Genomic DNA, 21,446 nt, shown 5'->3' with positions numbered 1-21,446 from the left:
GAACTAACTGGGTACACATCCATTCATTTTGTATGTGCATCTATGAGGATGACAAACATTTTCCCCTTGAACATAGTTCACATGCAATCTTTAACATGGTTTATCAGACCAGTTTCAACAATAAAGTGGGGCTACTGCAGCAACATTTCTTTAATCCCAGAAGGATTGTTCCACATTCTTCTCTAAGTTTGGTCACCACACATAAGGCCTACATTTGTGACACACCTGGATGTCATTGATTATTGATAACTGATTGTCTCAGCTCTTCCCGTCTTGACCTGGACTGTGAACTATTACTCGTGTACCCCAGAGCACATAACCTATGAACTCAGTTCATCTTTTCTTGGTGCAAACTCTGCTCCATCTAGTTCTTGTGGCCAACATCTCTTTCACTCTGTACATGATCTTACTGGGTCCATATCCTCACTTGTTGTACTATGATGAGTGTCACATCTGTATTCTCCAGGAAGAGGATTCTCCCTACTTTCTTTGCAATGGAAGGCGATTCAGGACATCAGTGTTCCCATAATTTCCCCCTGCCATGCACATGATGTTGTAGTCTTATGCTTGTGTAACCTATGCCACTCGCACCGCTTCGAGAGGGATTCAAACTGGCTTTTCCGACATAGGAGACGGGCACACTAACAAAGATGCTAAAGACCGCAACCTCTAAAGCCCCTCTTAAGGCCAGGAGATTGAGGTTTACCTGCACAGCTCTTTACTAGCTGGCCTGCGTTACACTCACCCCCTAAACCTAACTCCCATCTGGGTCATGGCACCAATGTAACCCCTCCAGTTCCACTCGCACCGCTCCAAGCAGGATTCGAAATAGAGTTTCAGGCATGGGAGATGGGCTCTCTAACCATAGATACACTATATTGCCAAAAGTATTGGGACACCCCTCCAAATCATTGAATTCAGGTGTTCCAATTACTTCCATGGCCACAGGTCTATAAAATCAAGCACCTAGGCATGCAGACTGCTTCTACAAATATTTGTGAAAGAATGAGTCGCTCTCAGGAGCTCAGTGAATTCAAGTGTGGTACCGTGATAGGTTGCCACCTGTGCAATAAGTCCATTCGTGAAATTTCCTCACTACTAAATATTCCACGGTCAACTGTTAGTGGTATCATGACAAAGTGGAAGCAATTGGGAACAACAGCAACTCAGCCACGAAGTGGTAGGCCACGTGAAATCACAGAGCAGGGTCAGCGCATGCTGAGGCGCACAGCACGCAGAAGTCGCCAACTTTCTGTCGAGTCAATAGCTACAGACCTCCAAACTTCGTGTGGCCTTCAGATTAGCTCAAGAACAGTGCGTAGAGAGCTTCATGGAATGGGTTTCCATGGCCGAGCAGCTGCATCCAAGCCTCACATCACCAAGTGCAATGCAAAGCGTCGGATGCAGTGGTGTAAAGCACGCCGCCACCGGACTCTAGAGCAGTGGAGACATGTTCTCTGGAGTGAAGAATCAAGCTTCTCTGTCTGGCAATCCGATGGGTGGAGGGGGGTTATGGTGTGGGGTTGTTTTTCAGGGGTTGGGCTTGGCCCCTTAGTTCCAGTGAAAGGAACTCTTAATGTTTCAGCATACCAAGACATTTTGGACAATTTCATGCTCCCTAACTTTGTGAGAACAGTTTGGGGATGGCCCCTTTCTGTTCCAACATGACTGCGCACCAGTGCACAAAGCAAGGTCCATAAAGACATGGATGAGCGAGTTTGGTGTGGAGGAACTTGACTGGCCTGCACAGAGTCCTGACCTCAACCCGATAGAACACCTTTGGGATGAATTAGAGCAGAGACTGCAAGCCAGGCCTTCTCGCCAACATCACTGCCTGACCTCACAAATGCGCTTCTAGAAGAATGGTCAAAAATTCCCATAAACACACTCCTAAACCTTGTGGAAAGCCTTCCCAGAAGAGTTGAGGCTGTTATAGCTGCAAAGGGTGGGCCAACTCCATATTAAACCCTACGGATTAAGAATGGGATGTCATTAAAGTTCATGTGCACGTAAAGGCAAGCGTCCCAAAACTTTTGGCAATATAGTGTATGTATGTGTGTGTGTGTATATATATATATATATATATATATAATATCTCAATGGTGCTAAAGAGGCCAGGGGAGTGAGGTAGACCTGCACAGCTCTTCATAAGTGGCCTCCGTTACATTTTTAGTGGTACTGCCCATCGTTGAATTCTGAATCCTGACCTTCTTTCCTTTATTCATGAATATGATGTAAACACAAATGGATGAATGATGGTTGTATGCAGTTTCCCTGAAAATCCATCCTGACAGCTCTAAAATAAAAATAATTATTATAGGCTTACCTAGTGATTTTGGGTAAACCAAAAACATGGTTTGAAAGGTATGATGTACTCACTCATTATTTATTTATTTTTTTCATTTTGAACAAAAAAAGGTTACATAATGTAACTTTAAGGAAACAGCATACTCCAAATGTAACTGTGAGTCCTTTCTTGTCTAACTGTGGGCAGTTTCTTTCTGCCTGACTTAAAGTATATGACATTAAACCCATGGGTCTTGCACTGCTGTCTTGTGTGAAAGAACTGCCCATAACCCATACACATGTGAAGTCTCATACAGTCTGCTCTCTTTGGAGCTTCTGCTGACTGAATAATTAGTTTTGACTGTTCAAATGCATCCTCTTGTTCAACACTCCATTTCCACTTGTGAATAGGACTGTGAAGAAATTTTGGCAGAACATTCAGCTCTGAAGTGTCCACCTTGTGTCCTTGAACATTGCCTCCATTCCCATGAATGTTCTTCTCACTTCAGTCGTAGATCCGCTCTTTGCAATCTTGGCAGTACTGTGGCAAGAGTCTGGAGGTGCTTGTGGTCAACTTGTAGTCTCCACATAGTCTCACTGAATTGTCAGGCTTTAGTATGGGTGGTGAGATATTCCTTGGCTCTATCATTATAGTTTTGTAATGATAGAGTTGTGTTGTGAGCAATTTACAGTATGTTCCTCACTTCGTCTGTGAGTCTCTTTTCTGTTTCCTATGTATGTGATTTCCTTGTCTGTCTTTTGCACACACTGTAAAAAAAAAAAAAAATGCTTTCAACTTTGAACAAAAGTGTTCGTGCTGCCTTAAAATTTTAAGTTTAGTCAATTAAAATATCCAAGTTGTCACTTAGCACAACTTCACATTTCAAGTTGACTAAACTTAAAATTTTAAGGCAAGCATGAACACTTACTTTTTTAGGTTGAAACATTTTTTTTTTTTACATCACAGTATTCCCCCCTTTAAGCTTTGCAGCATCCATTTTTGACTTGTACACATTCAGTATGTGTCTTTTTGACACATTTATCTCATTTTATTTTCACTTGAGTGACACCCTCACTACTGCTGCTCACCCCAACAACTGTAGCATGATTTGCGCCGACCCCCTCTTTGCTTATAGCTCGGGTTTGGTCGCACCACCATTTGTGCACCTTCATGTCACTTGGGACAACTGCATGTTGGGCCAAATCCCTCACATTCTTGTTGGCTGTCTCTGTTGTTCTGTTTCTTACAATAACCTGTGCTCAGTGTGGTCGTTGGTTATTCCACAGACCAGCCTCTTTCTCTCTGTACATTGCTGTTGATTTGTTTCCATAATTGCAGTTTCCTTAGCATCTTTACTTAACATATGTATCCTTATACCCTGCGTCTGGTTTCTAACTAACAAAATTTATTTCCGTCTTGCTGCATCAGTAATATTTATTTGACTGTTGAATATTTATGTTTGCTGTTACCAAACCATGCATCCTCTTTCCCTTGCTTAACATATTGAGTTCACAATCAGTAAAGTTGATCTTTCTGCTCTAGAGACTTGCTTGACTGCATTTATGTAATGATTTGAGACTTGAGGGTGTAGTCAGGATGTTTACTGAGAAACTATCCCTTGCAAAAATATAGTGGTCTGATAAACCCCTGTGGCAAACTTATGGTGAACACTGCCACAAATTCATCTTTTTTAAATGCCAATTAGCTTTGTGGCGAACAGTTTGCAGCAACTTTGCGGCAGACGGTTGTGGCAAGTCTGTGGTGAACATGAGTGTAATACAGGTGCTTCTACTTTTTGGTGTAGATTCAAGGTATTTTTTATGCCATTGAAGGTTTGGATATAAAGCAATCATCTCTTGACCAATACATATCCTTATACATATTAATACAATGCAAATCTCAAAAAAAAAAAAAAAAAAAATCAAACACTATGTGCAATAGTTCTACAAATATTTATCTTCAACATAAAAACATGACAATTCAATTTACAATCAGTGATTAGCTCGAACAAATTCAATACATAATTCAATCAATATTATTTTTTATCAATATTTTAAAAAACATTATTATAACCTCAGCCATTAAATACTATAAATTCATTCATTTACTTGTTTTTTGTTTTTTTATTTATTTACATATCCTATTAAGCATGACTACTCCCCTACAGGTACGAGTTCACTTCTTTGTTGAAATCTGCATCTTTCATTTTCGGATGATCTGAAAATGAATTGAAAAAGAGAGTGAAACTAAACTGTATCATGGGGTGATGGAACATTAAGCATGTGTTATTCATTTCATTGCTCACAATGCTCAGACTTTATTAATTTTAACTTAAAATGCTGTTGATGTCTTGCCATACAGATCACATGATTCTTAAAGTCCCTCCATGAGTTTGTGAATGGTGAAGCCTGGGCCTTCATGCTGGAACCTCTCAAGAGTTGTTACAAGCCATGTTTTTAAGACTGCCAATGACTTCAGTATCAGGGGCAGGCTTCATTCTCTTTCAGGATCAACTGGTAAATAAATGAGTTTCTAAACAATCTATATATACAGCTGATACAGAATATGAGCATGAATATTCATCTAATCACATCTAACATCATCAGCAGGCAGCATATTTACAGTCATTGAAATGAAAACATCACTTACACAAGTAAATATAAAGTGTGGGAGAAAAAGAGGGACAGGGATTAAATATGACACACAAATAGATAGATAGATAGATAGATAGATAGATAGATAGATAGATAGATAGATAGATAGATAGATACAGTATCTCGCAGAAGTGAGTACACCCCTCACATTTTTGTAAATATTTTATAATATCTTTTCATGTGACAACACTGAAGAAATGACAATTTGCTACAGTGTAAAGTAGTGAGTGTACAGCTTGTATAACAGTGTAAATTTGCTGTCCCCTCAAAATAACTCAACACACAGCCATTAATGTCTAAACCGCTGGACACAAAAGTGAGTACACCCCAAAGTGAAAATGTCCAAATTGGGCCCAATTAGCCATTTTCTCTCCCCGGTGTCATGTGATGCGTTAGTGTTACAAGGTCTCAGGTGTGAATGGGGAGCAGGTGTGTTAAATTTGGTGTTATCGCTCTCACTCTCTCATACTGGTCACTGGAAGTTCAACATGGCACCTCATGGCAAAGAACTCCCTGAGGATGTGAAAAAAAGAATTGTTGCTCTACATAAAGATGGTGTAGGCTATAAGAAGTTTGCCAAGACCCTGAAACTGAGCTGCAGCACGGTGGGCAAGACCATACAGTGGTTTAACAGGACAGGTTCCACTCAGAACAGGCCTCGCCATGGTCGACCAAAGAAGTTGAGTGCACGTGCTCAGCGTCATATCCAGAGGTTGTGTTTGAGACGTATGAGTGCTGCCAGCATTGCTGCAGAGGTTGAAGGGTTGGGGGGTCATGATGCACAAGAAAGCCCGCAAACAGTTTGCTGAAGACAAGCAGACTAAAGACATGGATTACTGGAACCATGTCCTGTGGTCTGATGAGACCAAGATAAACTTATTTGGTTCAGATGGTGTCAAGCGTGTGTGGCGGCAACCAGGTGAGGAGTACAAAGACAAGTGTGTCTTGCCTACAGTCAAGCATGGTGGTGGGAGTGTCACGGTCTGGGGCTGCATGAGTGCTGCCGGCACTGGGGAGCTTCAGTTCATTGAGGGAACCATGAATGTCAACATGTACTGTGACATACTGAAGCAGAGCATGATCCCCTCCCTTCGGAGACTGGGCCGCAGGGCAGTATTCCAACATGATAACGACCCCAAACACACCTCCAAGACAACCACTGCCTTGCTAAAGAATGTCTCCAGATCTAAACCCTATTGAGCATCTGTGGGACATCCTCAAACGGAAGGTGGAGGAGCTCAAGGTCTCTAACATCCACCAGCTCTGTGATGTCGTCATGGAGGAGTGGAAGAGGACTCCAGTGGCAACCTGTGAAGCTCTGGTGAACTCCATGCCCAAGAGGGTTAAGGCAGTGCTGGAAAATAATGGTGGCCACACAAAATATGGACACTTTGGGCCCAATTTGGACATTTTCACCTAGGGGTGTACTCACTTTTATGTCCAGCGGTTTAGACATTAATGGCTGTGTGTTGAGTTATTTTGAGGGGACAGCAAATTTACACTGTTATACAAGCTGTACACTCACTACTTTACATTGTAGCAAAGTGTCATTTCTTCAGTGTTGTCACATGAAAAGATATAATAAAATATATTCAAAAATGTGAGGGGTGTACTCACTTCTGTGAGATACTGTAGATAGAGATGTTTCTTAACTAATATGCTGTTTTGAATAAAAAATCACTTACATGATTCATGTAGATCTGAAGAACTGTCACATTAGCAGAACTTCAGTCATATCTATTGACATAAATTTCATGCTATTTTCATATTTTTGTCATTTATATAATTTGTTATGAAGTAAAAGTGCCTCACCTCAGAGAAACTCACTGCTTTTAGGTTGCTGCAGATTTGCCGCAAAATAAGTTAGCCGCAAAGAAATGTTTTTGCAAGGGACATGCTATTTTCACTGTAAATAGTGTTACAGTGTAAATAGTGGTAAATACTGTTTGCACCAAACATACATAGCAACAAATAGCATCGTGTTTGCATTAAGTACAAATAGTGACATGCTATTCACATAAAGTGTAAATAGAAGTAATATGATATTTGTACTCAGGGCAAATAGTGGACAGGGCTAGTGAAATTAGCCATGGCTATTTGCACCTGTCTTACAGAACACTGATCAGATTATCTTTACAAAGCACTTTTGTAGTGTGAATTGGTACAGTAAGAGTAAATGATTGTATATTGAACTTTGAATCCAATAATTCTATGATCACATTTAATGCATTTTTTTTTTCTTTCCTTTTCCTGCAGTGTGCAAGTTGTCCTGCCATAAGAAATGTGAGGTAAAGGTAAATCATGGATATATTTTTCTTTTTATTTCTTACAAAAGGATATCTTGGTATTCTCTTTCTAGCTGTGTATAATGCTAGATTTTGACTCACAGGATTTTCTTGGTGTGTTTTATTTAATTGACCTTTATTGACCTCTGTGTACACCTGAAGACCTGAAGACATGGTCCACTTTTTACCTGGGATTATGAAACCCTGCTCAACAACAGACAACCAATAAGAAATTAAACAGAATGTGCCTCATATCATAGCTTCACACATACAGTCACAGACACTGTATGTGTTGTAAAACAGCCGATCAGGATTTACACGTCAACATTTTTACTCACTGATAAGAAAGCGTGAAATAAGCCGGTTTTTAAACCATTCGCACGCTGTATTTATCTGAACATGGCTGCTGATACAGCAAGTATGCAAATGAGAACTTTAACTGAGGGTTTAAGTAAGTAAAGTGTGAAATGTCAGATTATAAATACTCAGGATTAATTGTTAAATCCCATGTTAAGTATCAGCAGAACAAAATATGAAACAAGATGAAACACCCAGGAACCCTGGGTGCGTGAAAGCCCTATAGTTACACTGTCATCTGTGACTGGTAATATATATGCTCTATTATCATTTTAATATGTCCGTCCTCCACTATCTGGCTGAAATTTGATGGAGAAGGTGTCATCCGACACAGAGTAAAGTCATCTTATACTGTCTTCCAGATACAACTATAGCATTTCACCTCCAAGTGGCAGTCATTAAGAACTTTTAATAATATTTATTTGTGCCTTGTATTATTTTATTTATTATTATTATTTATTATATTTTATTTATTTATTTTTTTGATGAAGGAATATTCTGGGTTTAATACAGCTTAAGAATTTGTGGCATAATGCTGATTAACACCAAACCTCATCAGTTTTATGGTGGTTTTAAGGTTTTCATCGCAACAAAGTTGTAAAGTTGTATATAATATACTTTTTCATACTAAAATTGTGGCTGTACTTTTTTTTGTGGCTATGCCAAGTGCATTATTTCCTTTTAAAATAATTTGATAAATTCATGACATTTATCACTTTATTCTTTAAAACCTATTTAGTTTGAATTCATTTTTTAGTACATTTAAATGATACGTATTATTTTATGTTTTGTTATCTCAAACCCCCAGAATGTCAGGTGGTGCAACTGTCCGAACAAATAAACAGATGAGACATGGTGTCTTAATAATAAACAAAATAAAAACTAAATACTATTGCATCATTTTAGGTTTAACACCGCTCATAAACACATTTTATAAATATCAGCAGTTTTAAAGCTGTTGAGATTGAAAAACTTTCGTCCAGCAATTTGTATATTCTCAACGTCAGGGTGGCACAACTGCAAACACGGCTCTTTTATTATGAATTTACAAGGTAATAACAGTAAACATGATAATGCCTCATCCAGAGGACCGCACTGTTCCTTGTGGCGGAGTGAAAAGGTTTGTAGATCTCTCTCAAATATTGGTAAAAACTGCTAATTTCAAGTATACTGTAGGTAGGTTATTACACTTTCCATGTCAGGTGGTATAACTACAGTATATACAGTACATACAACTATTTAGTTGTACCGCCTGACATAAGAACAATATGAATTTAAACACTTTGAAATATTATTTAACAACTGAAACTTGTTTAAACACATTGTTCATGACTCAAAAATATGCTTTATATCAGTTTTAAAAAGATTTTTAAGCTTTTTGAAGCTTTATTTGTCAATGACCAATTTATATATTTTTTTAAAGAAAATGTGAGAAAAGTTGAAATTCATTTTTGTGATAATCAACATAATGCCACAAGTGCTGTTGAAGAGCTTAAGCTGTATTGAACTCAGGATAATTGTTTAATTGTTACACTGTCTAAATTGTATACCAGTGCATGTCATGACCAATGTTTGGCTGCTATAATCTAATTTTTGCAAGTTTTATTAGTTTTATTTAAGTTAGCTTATTGCATTGCCTTAGCAAAATAGTTAGCCTCAAGGTTAGCAAGTTGATGATATTGAAGACATTGCAGCCAGACCCAGACTGTCTTTTTAAAATGTTGTTGCAGTCCATAAAAAACGGCGACAGCCGTTTAGGCTGCACTTTTGACACGTGCCGTGACACTTCCGGCGTCCTGAGTTACAGTTGTGGCTTGAGGAAAACTAACATAAGTACAACTTATATTGAACAAGTAGTAATAACATTTTGCTTTTCATGTTTTTTAGACATTATTAATGTCCATCAGTGCAGTGAAACATGGGACCACATATTATAACAGCTAGATATTTAAAAAATATTAATGTAGTTCAGACAGTAGAGCATGGCACTAGCAACGACAAGAACATGGGTTTGATCCTCAGGAAATTAAGGGAAATTAAATGAAGATCACAAATCAATAACAAAACAGGCACAGTTTTGATGGTCAGACATGAATTCCCAATAATAGAGGAGTACGAAAATGAAAAACATGCTCGCAAAAAAGTTATTTGAATGAAGAAGGAATGTAGACTGAGCAGCCAAATTTTCCATGCAGACAGAAGATGCTAATGTAAAACTACTCATGGATGAAAGTTTGACCCTGCAAGTTTACAACTGTACCACATTACTACCTTACTTCTTGAAATCAGTCAAATTTATTAGGTAGATATATATATTAGCATTAGTTAAAAGAAACTAAATAAAACCTATGCTGTATATATGTACTCGGAACGAAAGCATCCCATACCAAATATGATTTCTAGATGAAAAATGCCATCATTGATTGGAGGACATAAACATATATATGAAGGAAATCAGGTATATATCTGTCCTTTATAGAGAGAATAGAAGAAAATGACAAGTGTTTATGGATCAGGATGTAACTACAACACTGATAGATTTAGTGTAAATTACATAGATCAACCTAAAATTGCTTCTCTACTGCAAGATAAAAATGTCTCTCATGGATTGGAAACCATAAACACCAAGAAAACAGTGGAGATATCTATATGAAGTCAAACTGTATGAGGCCCACTACGGTTCATCATCACATGCACCGTTGGGTATAACAAGCTCGTAAATATTGGTCAGCAGCAGGTGTTGTCTACAGAGAGAGAGAGAGAGAGAGAGAGAGAGGTGCACATTTATTCTTTACCAGACAGATGGCTCAATGTGGACAAAGGAGCAGTGCCACCAGAAACATGCATCTGTTTCAGAGATCCTTGGAAAAGAGTAACCAAGAGATACATATTATAGGTGTTGGTAGAAGTAGATTATTTGTATTATGAACTTGTTCTTGTCTTGGTTCTCGTCACACATTTTTGTTTTAAGTCAGTAACAACAAAGTTTCATGTATTTCATAAGTCTGGTGCATTTTATTGTCTTTGTTGTTAATGAACTGCTAATATAATGTTATTTACTGCGTTTATGTGTATTGCTCTTTTTCAACAAATTGATTAAAGTGAAGCAGACTTGGATCTGGTAAAAACATTAGTTTGAAGAAGAAGACTTTTTATAATGTATTTGAAAGATATCTGGAAACATATCTCAGTTTTAAGCAGGGTGAAACGAACGAAAATGTAACAGCAACATAAACAAAAACTAAATCACGTTTAATCATTCTGAACAGAAACACTTATTTGAAATTACCATTTAATAATTCTTTTATTGTTCTGTTTAAGATTTTAATTTGTCAGTCAACCAATCATGAGTTCAAATAGTACGGCCTATGCAAATCTGATGTTGACGCATCCAACATGAGTGAAATGCCCGCGCTCAGCTGTCAGGATAGGTAAGATAAATCACAAGGCAATGTGCTGCGTTAGCTGTTGGATCTCTGGAGTTTATCTGAGGATATGTCACCATGGCAGGTTATATCCAGTGTGGTGTGTGTTTTGAAACCAGTGAAAGTGTAAAACCGCTACTATTCAGGAAATATATATATTTAAAAAAAAATATATATATTTTTTTAAATCATTAAACATCTCGTTAGTATTGTGACTTTATGTATGGTCAGACACTCGCATGTGTTGTTATATTTTTAGCATTTTACCAAAATCAAGCTCAAATGGAGTTACGAGGTGTTTCACCAGCAAATGTCGGAGATTTGTGTTTTGTCATAGTTTTGTCATTAGAATCTCGTTAAAGTCCCCCTGAAATCAAAATGAAATTTTTTTAGCTTTTAGTATGAATATGTTAGCCTTAAGGTTATGAATAAGTTAGTGTGCTCCAAAACAATGACAAAATTCACATTTAGGAGATATAAGCATTCAAAACTTATAGTCTCTCACTTCTGCTAAAATGGATCACGGATTTTGATGACATCACCGTGCACTTCAGCTTCTCATCAGATTTTCTGTCCAATCAAACGCTCTCTAGAATTAAAGTGTCCCGCCCCCTACATTATAAATAGACGCTGATGCTTCCACTGAAATCGGTCCCTTGTTCACACATTTACTATTTTCTACATGGTTAATAGCACATAGTGCACTATATAGAGCAGGGGCGTTTCCTCCGAGGAGGCAAGGGAGGCAGTGCCTCCTCAAAAAAAAAAAAAAAAAAAAAAAATAGGATGAGAAAATAATCCATATTACATATAAAACAACACAAATATTACAAATTACGACATTAAAAAGAGCACAAGTCACTCGTATTTTTTAAGGAACACTGTCCAACAGCGACACCCGCAGGCAAAGTTACAGCAGGAGTCATGCCTCCATTTGCTCTCATAGAAAACCATCAGACCCCCGGCGTGTGGTGGGTTTTGTGGGGGGTAATTGAGAATGAATGGGGGAAAGTCACATGAGAGGAGGCAATGTCTCCATCGCGCTATGATTGGATGTAATTGGTTATGATTGGATATGATTGGTTTGTGTGATAAATCCCGCCTCTTGTTTACGTGCACGTTCCGCGCGTCAGTTTGAATGAACAAATGATGGCGTCAATGGGAAGACTAATTGAAAAGTAAGTAAACAGATCAGCCAGTTATGGACTGAAAACACGATTTTAGTGCAATCAGATTGGTGAAATTAAAAATACATCTTCGTGTCTGTGACAGACGGTGTTTAAGGAGCATGACTGATGATCCAAAATAGCCTAAGTTGACTATTAAAAAGAAAAACATCAATACACAAATAAAATATATTGTTTAAATTGTTACAGCCTTTATTATTTTGGAATGAATGTAGAAATGCTTAAAACACTTGATGAGATTGACTTGGTTTTGATAAACAGAACATTTATTACAATACATTGTTAGTGTAAAATTACAAAATAGAATTTTCTTTGGTTTCTTTTTTCTTTTTTGATGTAATGTAAAGTAATGTTCATTTAACAAGGAAGATGTGTCAACGTTAAGAGTAATGCACATGAATTTACATTGATTCATAAATACATTTCAGAACACCACTGCATAAATAAATACCAGACTGACACTCTTCTCCGCTCCTTAAATACATAAAACGAGGTTCAAGCTCTAAAATCTAATAATTTTTTCTAATCAAACCATTATTGGAATGATTTTAAAGAAGGTACGCAGAACAGAAATATTAATACTGATTCTGCTGAATATTTTTTCCCCCTGTTTTTAAGCCCTGGTTTCTAGGACATCCTAGAGATCCAGATGCTATTCAGTTTAAAGAGAAACCATCTAATTTACTTACCTTCATGTCATTCTAAACCTATATGCCATCATTTTTCAGGTTCATTAGGTTACAGTGGAACACAAAAGGGGGATTTTGGAAGAATTTTAACAGCTTTTCCACAATGACAGAGTCATAGTAACCATTTCTGTGCAGGACAAAACCACCAAAAAGGATCCATAAACCCATGTCATAAAATAGCATGTCATGTGAGGAACAGATTGAAATCTAAGCTGAAAACATTCTCCTTTGCTGCAGATGTCAAATATTATTCTCCATTCGGCAGATCTGGGCTGAGTTTGGTTACGACACAGACAAGATCCATCAATGACACTGAACCTTCTTAAATCTGAACACAGTCGTGAATCAGCGAAGGGGAAAACTACCAGTGAATAACTCTTAAATTGTGTTCCTCTCTCTCCTCTACTATCGCTTTCTGTCTCTCAATCAGTTTCCTATCAATAAAGGAAAAAATAAAACGTTCATTATTACACAGCTCTCTGAAATGTTTGATTCTGATTAGTCAGTCATGACAATTCGGGGTCAATTATTCTCCAATAATGAACACAGTCAACACCAACGATGTATAGTGACCACTCATCTGGGTATTTGAGACGGGCACTTCTTTCATGTCTCATACATGATCATTCAAAAGCAGCTGGTGCCATCTTGTGCTTTAGTTATCAATTATATCTACTGTACAATTAAACCACAGAACTTCAGTAATAATAATAGGCCTACTGTAATGTACATTATACCTTAAATGTCTGTATTGTTTGAGCTTGTTCGTTTATCTAGGCTGAAAGCTGCTTGCTAGGAGCTGTTTTTCTTTGCAGAAGCTTTGCATTTAATGAGCTAATAAAATATTTCAACTCCAATCAGTATTTTATGTGTATGTGGCAACAAAGAGCTTCTGCATACAAAAAAGAAAATCCCTGCATGAACACTCAGCGTAATGAAGCGAGTGGCTCTTCCTGATGGATCTCATAGCTATAAGATGGATTTCTGTGTGTGAGGTTACAAACGTTTGTTCCTTTTCTACAAGCGTTTCTCAAAAATGCACTTGACATGAAGTGCTGAAATGTCAATCACTCATCACTGTAACCTCATTACGTCCGATAACTTTTGGCGTAATGTTATTTACCTGACCATAAGATGATTAAAGTTTATTTTTTAATCCATGCTGATGGTGCTCACTGAAACGGTAGGCAAAAATGGATCAGCTGAGTCTAAATGCGGAAGCAACCGAGTCGTAGAAGTGCAGATAAAGAGTGCATACTTAGAAAAAGTGAGATAACGTTAGAATTGTTTTAAATGATAAAGTTTTGTTAAATGCCCAACATAGTTTAAAAGAATTCAGGTCTTCTCGGGTCCATTCGAAAAAACACATTTATTTTAAATTACCCGAGACCCGAGGCCACTAATCCCAAACCCGACCCTTGTCTGAGGCACTCGTCTAAGTTTTGGACCCGCTCGAGTCTCGGGTCGGACCTCGGGTTTTCCAATCCAAGTGGATCCGTGAAGATCTCTAGTGGGTGTGGCCAGTCTCCTCCCAGGAGTAGTGAAATTTTTAACCAGACCAACATCCAGGGCCCAAGAATCACATCCTGAAGTTCAAATGAGTGTTTTTCTGGATTTCCCAAGTTGTAACAACTATGACCAGGATGACAAACCTTCCCAAATCTAAAATTGTCACAAATTTAAAAAACCCACTACCCATGATTTTCTCGCCAAGGTCTATCGGTTGATGTTGTGGTCAAAAATGCAATCTGCAAGCCATGCTTGGGCCCCATGGGGATACTTTTCTGTGGGAATGGACTCTTTGCTCAGCCCCACAGCAGTCACAGAACTATCTGTACAAGAGGTGCCCTTCAGGAGAAATTTTTTCACTGCCCCTCCTGGGAGAATGTTGCACCTCTGTCCCCATGATCCAAGGCCTGTGCTGCCTCTGACATTTTCACTGCCTCCACTATTTCATTCATGGACACTGGATTCCCACAGCTTAACTCTGAGCATGGGATTGATCACAGAAGCTTGTCTACTATCACTCATTCAGCTACCTTGAGCAGGTTTAAATCGATCATTCATGGCAGTTTATAAGAGAGTGAAGAAACACGCAGGAGAGGGTTGTGTGTTGAGCTGAAGCAGAACGGATTCCGGGTGTCACTTCCTGCTGAGAGAGAAGTTGCTTCTCATCTTTATGGTTCGCCATTGGTTAAAACTCCCACCAGTGATGATGTAGATTGTTCACGGGTGCTTCCAGTAATGTCGGTCCACCCTCAGCCAGGTGTTCATACGGTGGCCCAGTAGTGCACAACACAACGAAATTAAAAAAGCAAACATAAGTTCACAACACAACAGAAAACAGAAATGCTCCCAACCACTATAGGGGCTCTCAGAGCTCGGTAAAGTTATATTTCCTTGCACTTCTTACAAAGATATCAATATCATGATTAGTTTTAAGTATGTAAACATTGTATATCGACATGAAATATTAATTCAAAATTAACTACGTGCACAATAGCTTCATATTTATACCTGTGAATGATTTGACGCGCTACCACGGTGCATGATGAAGGGAACGTCTGCCAATTCCAGCAAGTGGTTAAAACGTATAATTTGTATTCATTACAATGACTTTGTTTAACATTTAAAAACAGACATGTTCAAATTCCAAAGCTTGTTAGTTCCTGTTGGTAAGACTGACGAGCTTTGGAATTTGAACATGTCTGTTTTTAAATGTTAAACAAAGTCATTGTAATGAATGAGAACAGTGGCAAGGAAAACTAACTTTACCGAGCACTGAGAGCCCCCTAGTGGTCGGGAGCATTTCCGTTGTGTTGTGGCTCGATTTCGTTGTGTTGTGAACTTATGTTTGCTTTTTTAATTTCGTTGTGTTGTGCACTACTGGGCCACCGTATGTTCATGCTGATGTGCTCAAAAGGTTAAAAAAAAAAAATTACATCAGATTATATTTCATTATAGATTATCTACTGTAGACGTAGAGTCCTTTCTTGCCTGCACTCCAGACGGATAAAGTGGTATTTCCACTGACAGTCTTTACTTATTTCGGTTGCTACCAAAAGGTCTTCATTTGCATAAAATTAAACCTTTATAAAGTTTCTGAAGTCGCTGGACACGGCAAGTCGCATGTCAACGGTTGCCATCTCTCATTCAAAATGAATAGATGAGGTCCCTTTGGAAGTTGCTGCATATGTAGATGGTCTCTGTACCTAACCTCAAAAGTTTACAATGACTCCAGTAGTTACTAGAGAGTTATCATGTTACTCACTTTAGAATACTGACCAAATAATTAGTAATTCCTTCTGAAGGATTTGGTAAATGGGTTACCATGATCTTCACTTTAGAATTAATTATACATTATGCATTATTCACATTAATTATGAACCTGTATATAGTAGTTCTTAGTAGTTCTCTGGGAGGTATGGAAAAAAACAGTAGTTACTGATTAGCTAACAGTGAACTACCACATTCAACTGAGCACTGTTACTTACTAATTCATTAATTAGAGTTTCTTGTTAGTTAAAGGTGCAATATGTAATATTTTTGCAGTAAAATATCCAAAAACCACTAGGCCAGTGTTACATATTTGGTTCACCTGAGTACTTACAATATCCTAAATGTTTCCAACTATTTGTAAATCATGAGAAAATTGCAATTTTAACCAAGGCTCCGGGACGTGTGAGGAGTCGCCTGTCAATTGCGTCATAGCTGCGTTACCCTCGGTTTCCGGGTTTATTTTGTAGAAACCATGGAAACACCAAAGACGCTTTAATATATTACATGTTTTAATAGACAAGGCCACAACTGTTTGGTTACATTCATAGACAGAAAACTAATTATTGTTATATGGCTTAACACGTTTAGTCTTATTGTTTAAATATAATTTTCTTGATTTTTTTTGTTGCGAGTACCATGCTTTACCATGCCTCAGAGAAAAACACTATTTTGTCAAGTAGCTAACATAGCATAATCAGATGCAGCTTTATTTTTAGTAACAGTATTACAGAATTTTCTCCATCATACAATACGTTTTAAAATGAATTGCATGCCATTTATCAACACAAGCCATCCAGCATTTAATATGATATTCTAAATTGATCTAGCTTACTGCAGTGTGTAACAGTGTCTCACAGCAGCCGCCGAGCGAACGCAGAGTAATGTTATAACATCATTTTCAACACAGTCAAATGTATCTAATATGATAAATAGAGCTGTGTTACCTCACACTCATGACCGGAAAAGCGGAAGCAGCGCCGGCGACTGTGGCATAATAAAAGTCCCGCTGCTCGCGAGGCGTGTGTTGCGCAATCGTTCCAGCGGCCTCGTTCAGCTCCCACAACACTCGGTCCTGCTCTGCTTTATACTACAGTAACGTTAATAATCGCATCCATGAACATGATTTCTTCCCGAGTCCTATCCCGATTGTTTCCACCGGCTGTGAGGTGAAGACCACATGTCCCAAGATTCCGCTCTCAAACTTGGCGCCATCAAGCTACGCCTTTGTTTTGAATAGGCCTCTAGCGACCTCTAGCGGACAGAAATCCTACATACTGCACCTTTAATAGTAGTTACTAGAGTGTTAATAATGCATTACTCATTTGTTCCTGTGTAGTTATTCATTAATGAAGAATCAGTATTCTAAAGTGTTACCGTTCGTTTATAGCCTTATTAGCTTTTTACTTCTGCTGATTATATTTAGGCTTTAAAATTCATAAAAGCTTTGTGTAAAGATTATCATGATGTACAAAATATGTTAGATCATAAACGTTTGTTGGTCACAGAGCTTATTTTCTGTATTAGTCCAAAAGGTGAAGCTTTTGTAAAATCAAATGGGCCTGTCATTAATGTTCATCAAAGAACAAAGATAACAGAAAAAAATTTAGCTTTAATAAGGATTAATCTATATATATTATTTCTGTATATACAGGCCACAGGTAAATATGACATTTATTATAATGGGTTTATGTGAAGATTGTTTTAAGTTCACTTAAATTAAAAGTTGTTATTTTTTGTAAAGCCTAATAAATGTTGAAATTGATATAAATGTTAAAAACTCCAATCGCAATTAATTGCAGAAAAAAAATGTGTGATTAATTAGTTATTTTTTTAATCGATTGACACCACTAGTTCAGATTTTTCCTGCAACATTTTCCTCTAAAAATATTGCTTATACAAATATTTATTTTATACTATTATTTAGATTTTTATATTATTTTGTTAAATTGTGCTATTTGGATGTAGGCCTGCTATAGCCTCCATCCAATAACAGACCCAGTCCATTAATGTTAAATGTTGAATTAGCTCTTGTACCTTGTGTAACTGAATTGAACAGTTTATTTTACAATAAAGAATAGTTTTTTTTTTGTTTGTTTGTTTGTTTGATGGAGCAAGGAAAGTTGTTAAAAATATAGTTGCTGTATTCAGTCACAGTTGTCCTTTCTCTCTCTATCTCCTTCTCTTTTCATCTGTAGGTAGCCACAGCCTGTGAAACTACAACTAACCTCAATCAGGTAAGCTTTCTGTTCAGCATTTATTTGTTTGTTTTTTTTAACTCAAATTTCCTTCTTCCATTCTGCACAAGTTGAATTTGCGTTATCCATGAAACAACACTACACATCTTCTACAATTACTTTTACTTCAGACTGGGTTGCTTTAGTATACTTGTGTTTGATCTTATTCTGCCTGTTGTCTTACACACTAAGGTACTTCATCACAATTTCAATTTAAAAAAGACAAAGAAATCAGAGATAATCATTTTTATGTCTTGGTGCAAAAACTGAAATGATGTAAGTAATTAACTTTGATGCAGGCATTTCCATGTTTGTCACTACACAGTAGCATACAGGTCAGTTTGACCATTTTTTCTGAACCTATAGCCAAGAAACATGTAAATGACATTGCTGAGATGTCAACGGAAGTCCATTCAGAAGATCTCATATAAGTAAAAGTGAGAAACTGATGAAATTTGGTGTGCTGTTGTCCATATGTACCACAAATTTGGACAATGTGGCAATTATGGCTATTATGGACCACACATAAAAAAAATAAATTAAGTCATATGTGCTTAAACATTCATATTTATTATACTTTGAAAATATATGTGCAATTATATTTGTGGAAATATATGTGGATTGTGTGTGTGTGTTTTTCTGTCATTATCTATAACCAGGGATCCACAAAGTCTCCCAATATGGACACAAAACGAAGACCATCCAGGTATAAAATCTAGCCATTACTAGCCATTCAATGCACTGGAAAGTTATTAGAGTTTGTCTTTTGTACTTGCCATTGATCTGCAGAGATCAAGCTCAGTATCTGAATTGATTTGGTTAATGTAAATTGGATTGATTAATTCACAAAGATTTCAGCTCACTCCTACAATTGCCACCTAACATTGTATATTATCGTTATATTGTAATGATTACGAGCACAGGTTGTAATTGCTGCCTAACACATTTGCTGAATACATGACATTAAGTAAGCACATATATTATATTATAGCTGTGTATTACTGCCATATGGACATTATTTTGACACATATCTCTGACTGATAACAGATTACTTCATGAATTGTATCACTGTTATTTCTCCTCCCTCTAAGGAGCTTGAGTCTGATGCAAACAATGGAAGAAAATGAGGTGGACCTGGTCTACATCACAGAACGCATCATTGCTCTGTCCTTCCCCGGTGGAACAGAGGAGCATAAATACAGTGTACACCTGAGGGAGGTGACCACCATGCTCCGTTCTAAACACCAGCAGCACTATCTAGTAAGGATCCTCCAAACCTTGGAGCAATTGACAGTCCCAAAAGAATGCTAGAAAATTTCTAGTATATTCTTTCTGGTGAATTAGTGTTTAGTGTTTCCCTGTAGGACTATTAGTTCACTCAAGAATGAAATTTCTGTCATTAATTACTCCCCCTCATGTCGTTCCACACCCGTAAGACCTTCGTTCATCTTCAGAACACAAATTAAGATATTTTTGATGAAATCCGAGAGGTTTATGACTCCATAGACAGCAATATAATCAACACTTTCAAAGTCCAGAAAGGTACTAAAGACATCGTTAAAACAGTCATGTGACTGCAGTGGTTCAACCTTAATGTTATGAAGAGACGAGAATACTTTTTGTGCACAAAAACAAAACAAAAATAATGACTTTATTCAACAATCTCTTCTCTTCGCTGTCATTCTCATACGTTGTTTGCATCCAGTGTTTCCAGGTTCTACGTCAGAATGCCGACTCATTATTGGCCGGCTCCTGCATCAGCGTCACACGCATGCGTCGTGCTGAACACGTGATCAGCTTTGACCAATACTGAGCCGGGATTCGGACGTAAACCTTCGCTGGGCTTACTGCGTCACCTGCGTAAGAATAATGACAGGGAAGAGAAGAGATTGTTGAATAAAGTTATTATTTTTGTTTTGTTTTTGCGCACAAAAAGTATTCTCGTCTCTTCATAACATTAAGGTTGAACCACTGCAGTCACATGACTGTTTTAACGATGTCTTTAGTACCTTTCTGGACCTTGAAAGTGTTGATTATATTGCTGTCTATGGACGTGTCATATACCTCTCGGATTTCTTCAAAAATATCTTCATTTGTGTTCTGAAGATGATCGAAGGTCTTACAGGTTTGGAACGACATGAGGGTGAGTAATTAATGACAGAAATTTCATTTTTGGGTGAACTAACCCTTTAACTGGTCATTATGTGACCATCTGAGATGATGTTTGGCACCTAAACCCTATTGTTGCTGTAATTTCACTGTAACTTCCACATGAATCTTGTTGTTAACGTAAACTGTGCACATCCATTTTTGACATTTATTATACTCATTATATTCTTGCTCCGTCTGTGCAGTAATTGCATTTTTCTTAATGAGGGTCTTTTTTTTTGCATATTTATTTTTCAGGTAATGACTCATTTTCAGGGTAAAATTACAATTTACAATCAGTCAGCGCTATAGAAATGTATCTTCATATTTATAAGAAAAGGTACTGTATGTATTACAAGTAGGCTAATATGACCAAAGGTCCGATGTTTTTTGCACCCCAAATCCATTCTTCACAACGGTACACAAACATGACGGTTCAGTACGTACCACGATTTTGAAGTCACAGTTCGGTACAGCAGGGGGGAGAAAACTGAACATAAAATTGCTTTTTATTATTAAACTGTTTTTTATTATTTATTTATTTTGGACAAATGTGTCTCTGTGTTTAAATAAATTCAATTATTATTATTATTAAATTATTAAAATTTAAGGATAAAAAAAAATCTCTTAGCTAATGCTGTAAACTACATAGGGAGCCCTTACTCTCACATTACTATAATATTAAAGTTTACAATTAACAACAGAGCCCAAATTATTAAATTCAGTTGCTGTTTATTTTTAGATATAATAATCAACACTCAAATAAAAAAAAATTGAAAAATCATGTAAATTGCACATAAGGCAGGTTTTGCATTAACATTTAAATCTAATTATAAAGTTATTTTTTCTACTCCAATTCATTTTTTAAATATAATCATTTACACAGTTACTGTCATAACTT

At 37.2% G+C, this 21,446-nt stretch overlaps 1 protein-coding gene across 9 annotated transcripts in view; it reads left to right on the top strand.

Annotated features, from left to right (window-relative positions):
- Positions 1–21,446, top strand: part of tns1a (tensin 1a) — a 77,614-nt gene that overhangs the window by 20,528 nt on the left and 35,640 nt on the right. For 6 of the 9 annotated variants that reach the window (XM_051896055.1, XM_051896053.1, XM_051896052.1 and 3 more), the window contains exons 3-6: positions 7,198–7,235; positions 18,359–18,397; positions 19,057–19,103; positions 19,489–19,657. In XM_051896055.1, the coding sequence (XP_051752015.1) occupies positions 7,198–7,235; positions 18,359–18,397; positions 19,057–19,103; positions 19,489–19,657 (293 nt within the window). Of the gene's footprint in view, positions 1–4,648; positions 4,804–7,197; positions 7,236–18,358; positions 18,398–19,056; positions 19,104–19,488; positions 19,658–21,446 lie in introns of all 9 variants that reach the window. The other 3 variants (XM_051896060.1, XM_051896059.1, XM_051896056.1) reach the window with 3 other exon arrangements.

This window comes from Ctenopharyngodon idella, chromosome 6 (assembly GCF_019924925.1).
Source record: "Ctenopharyngodon idella isolate HZGC_01 chromosome 6, HZGC01, whole genome shotgun sequence".
Taxonomy (NCBI): Eukaryota; Metazoa; Chordata; class Actinopteri; order Cypriniformes; family Xenocyprididae; genus Ctenopharyngodon; species Ctenopharyngodon idella.
Note: the sequence above shows the minus strand (reverse complement) of the source record. Positions and strands in the feature narration are given on the sequence as shown.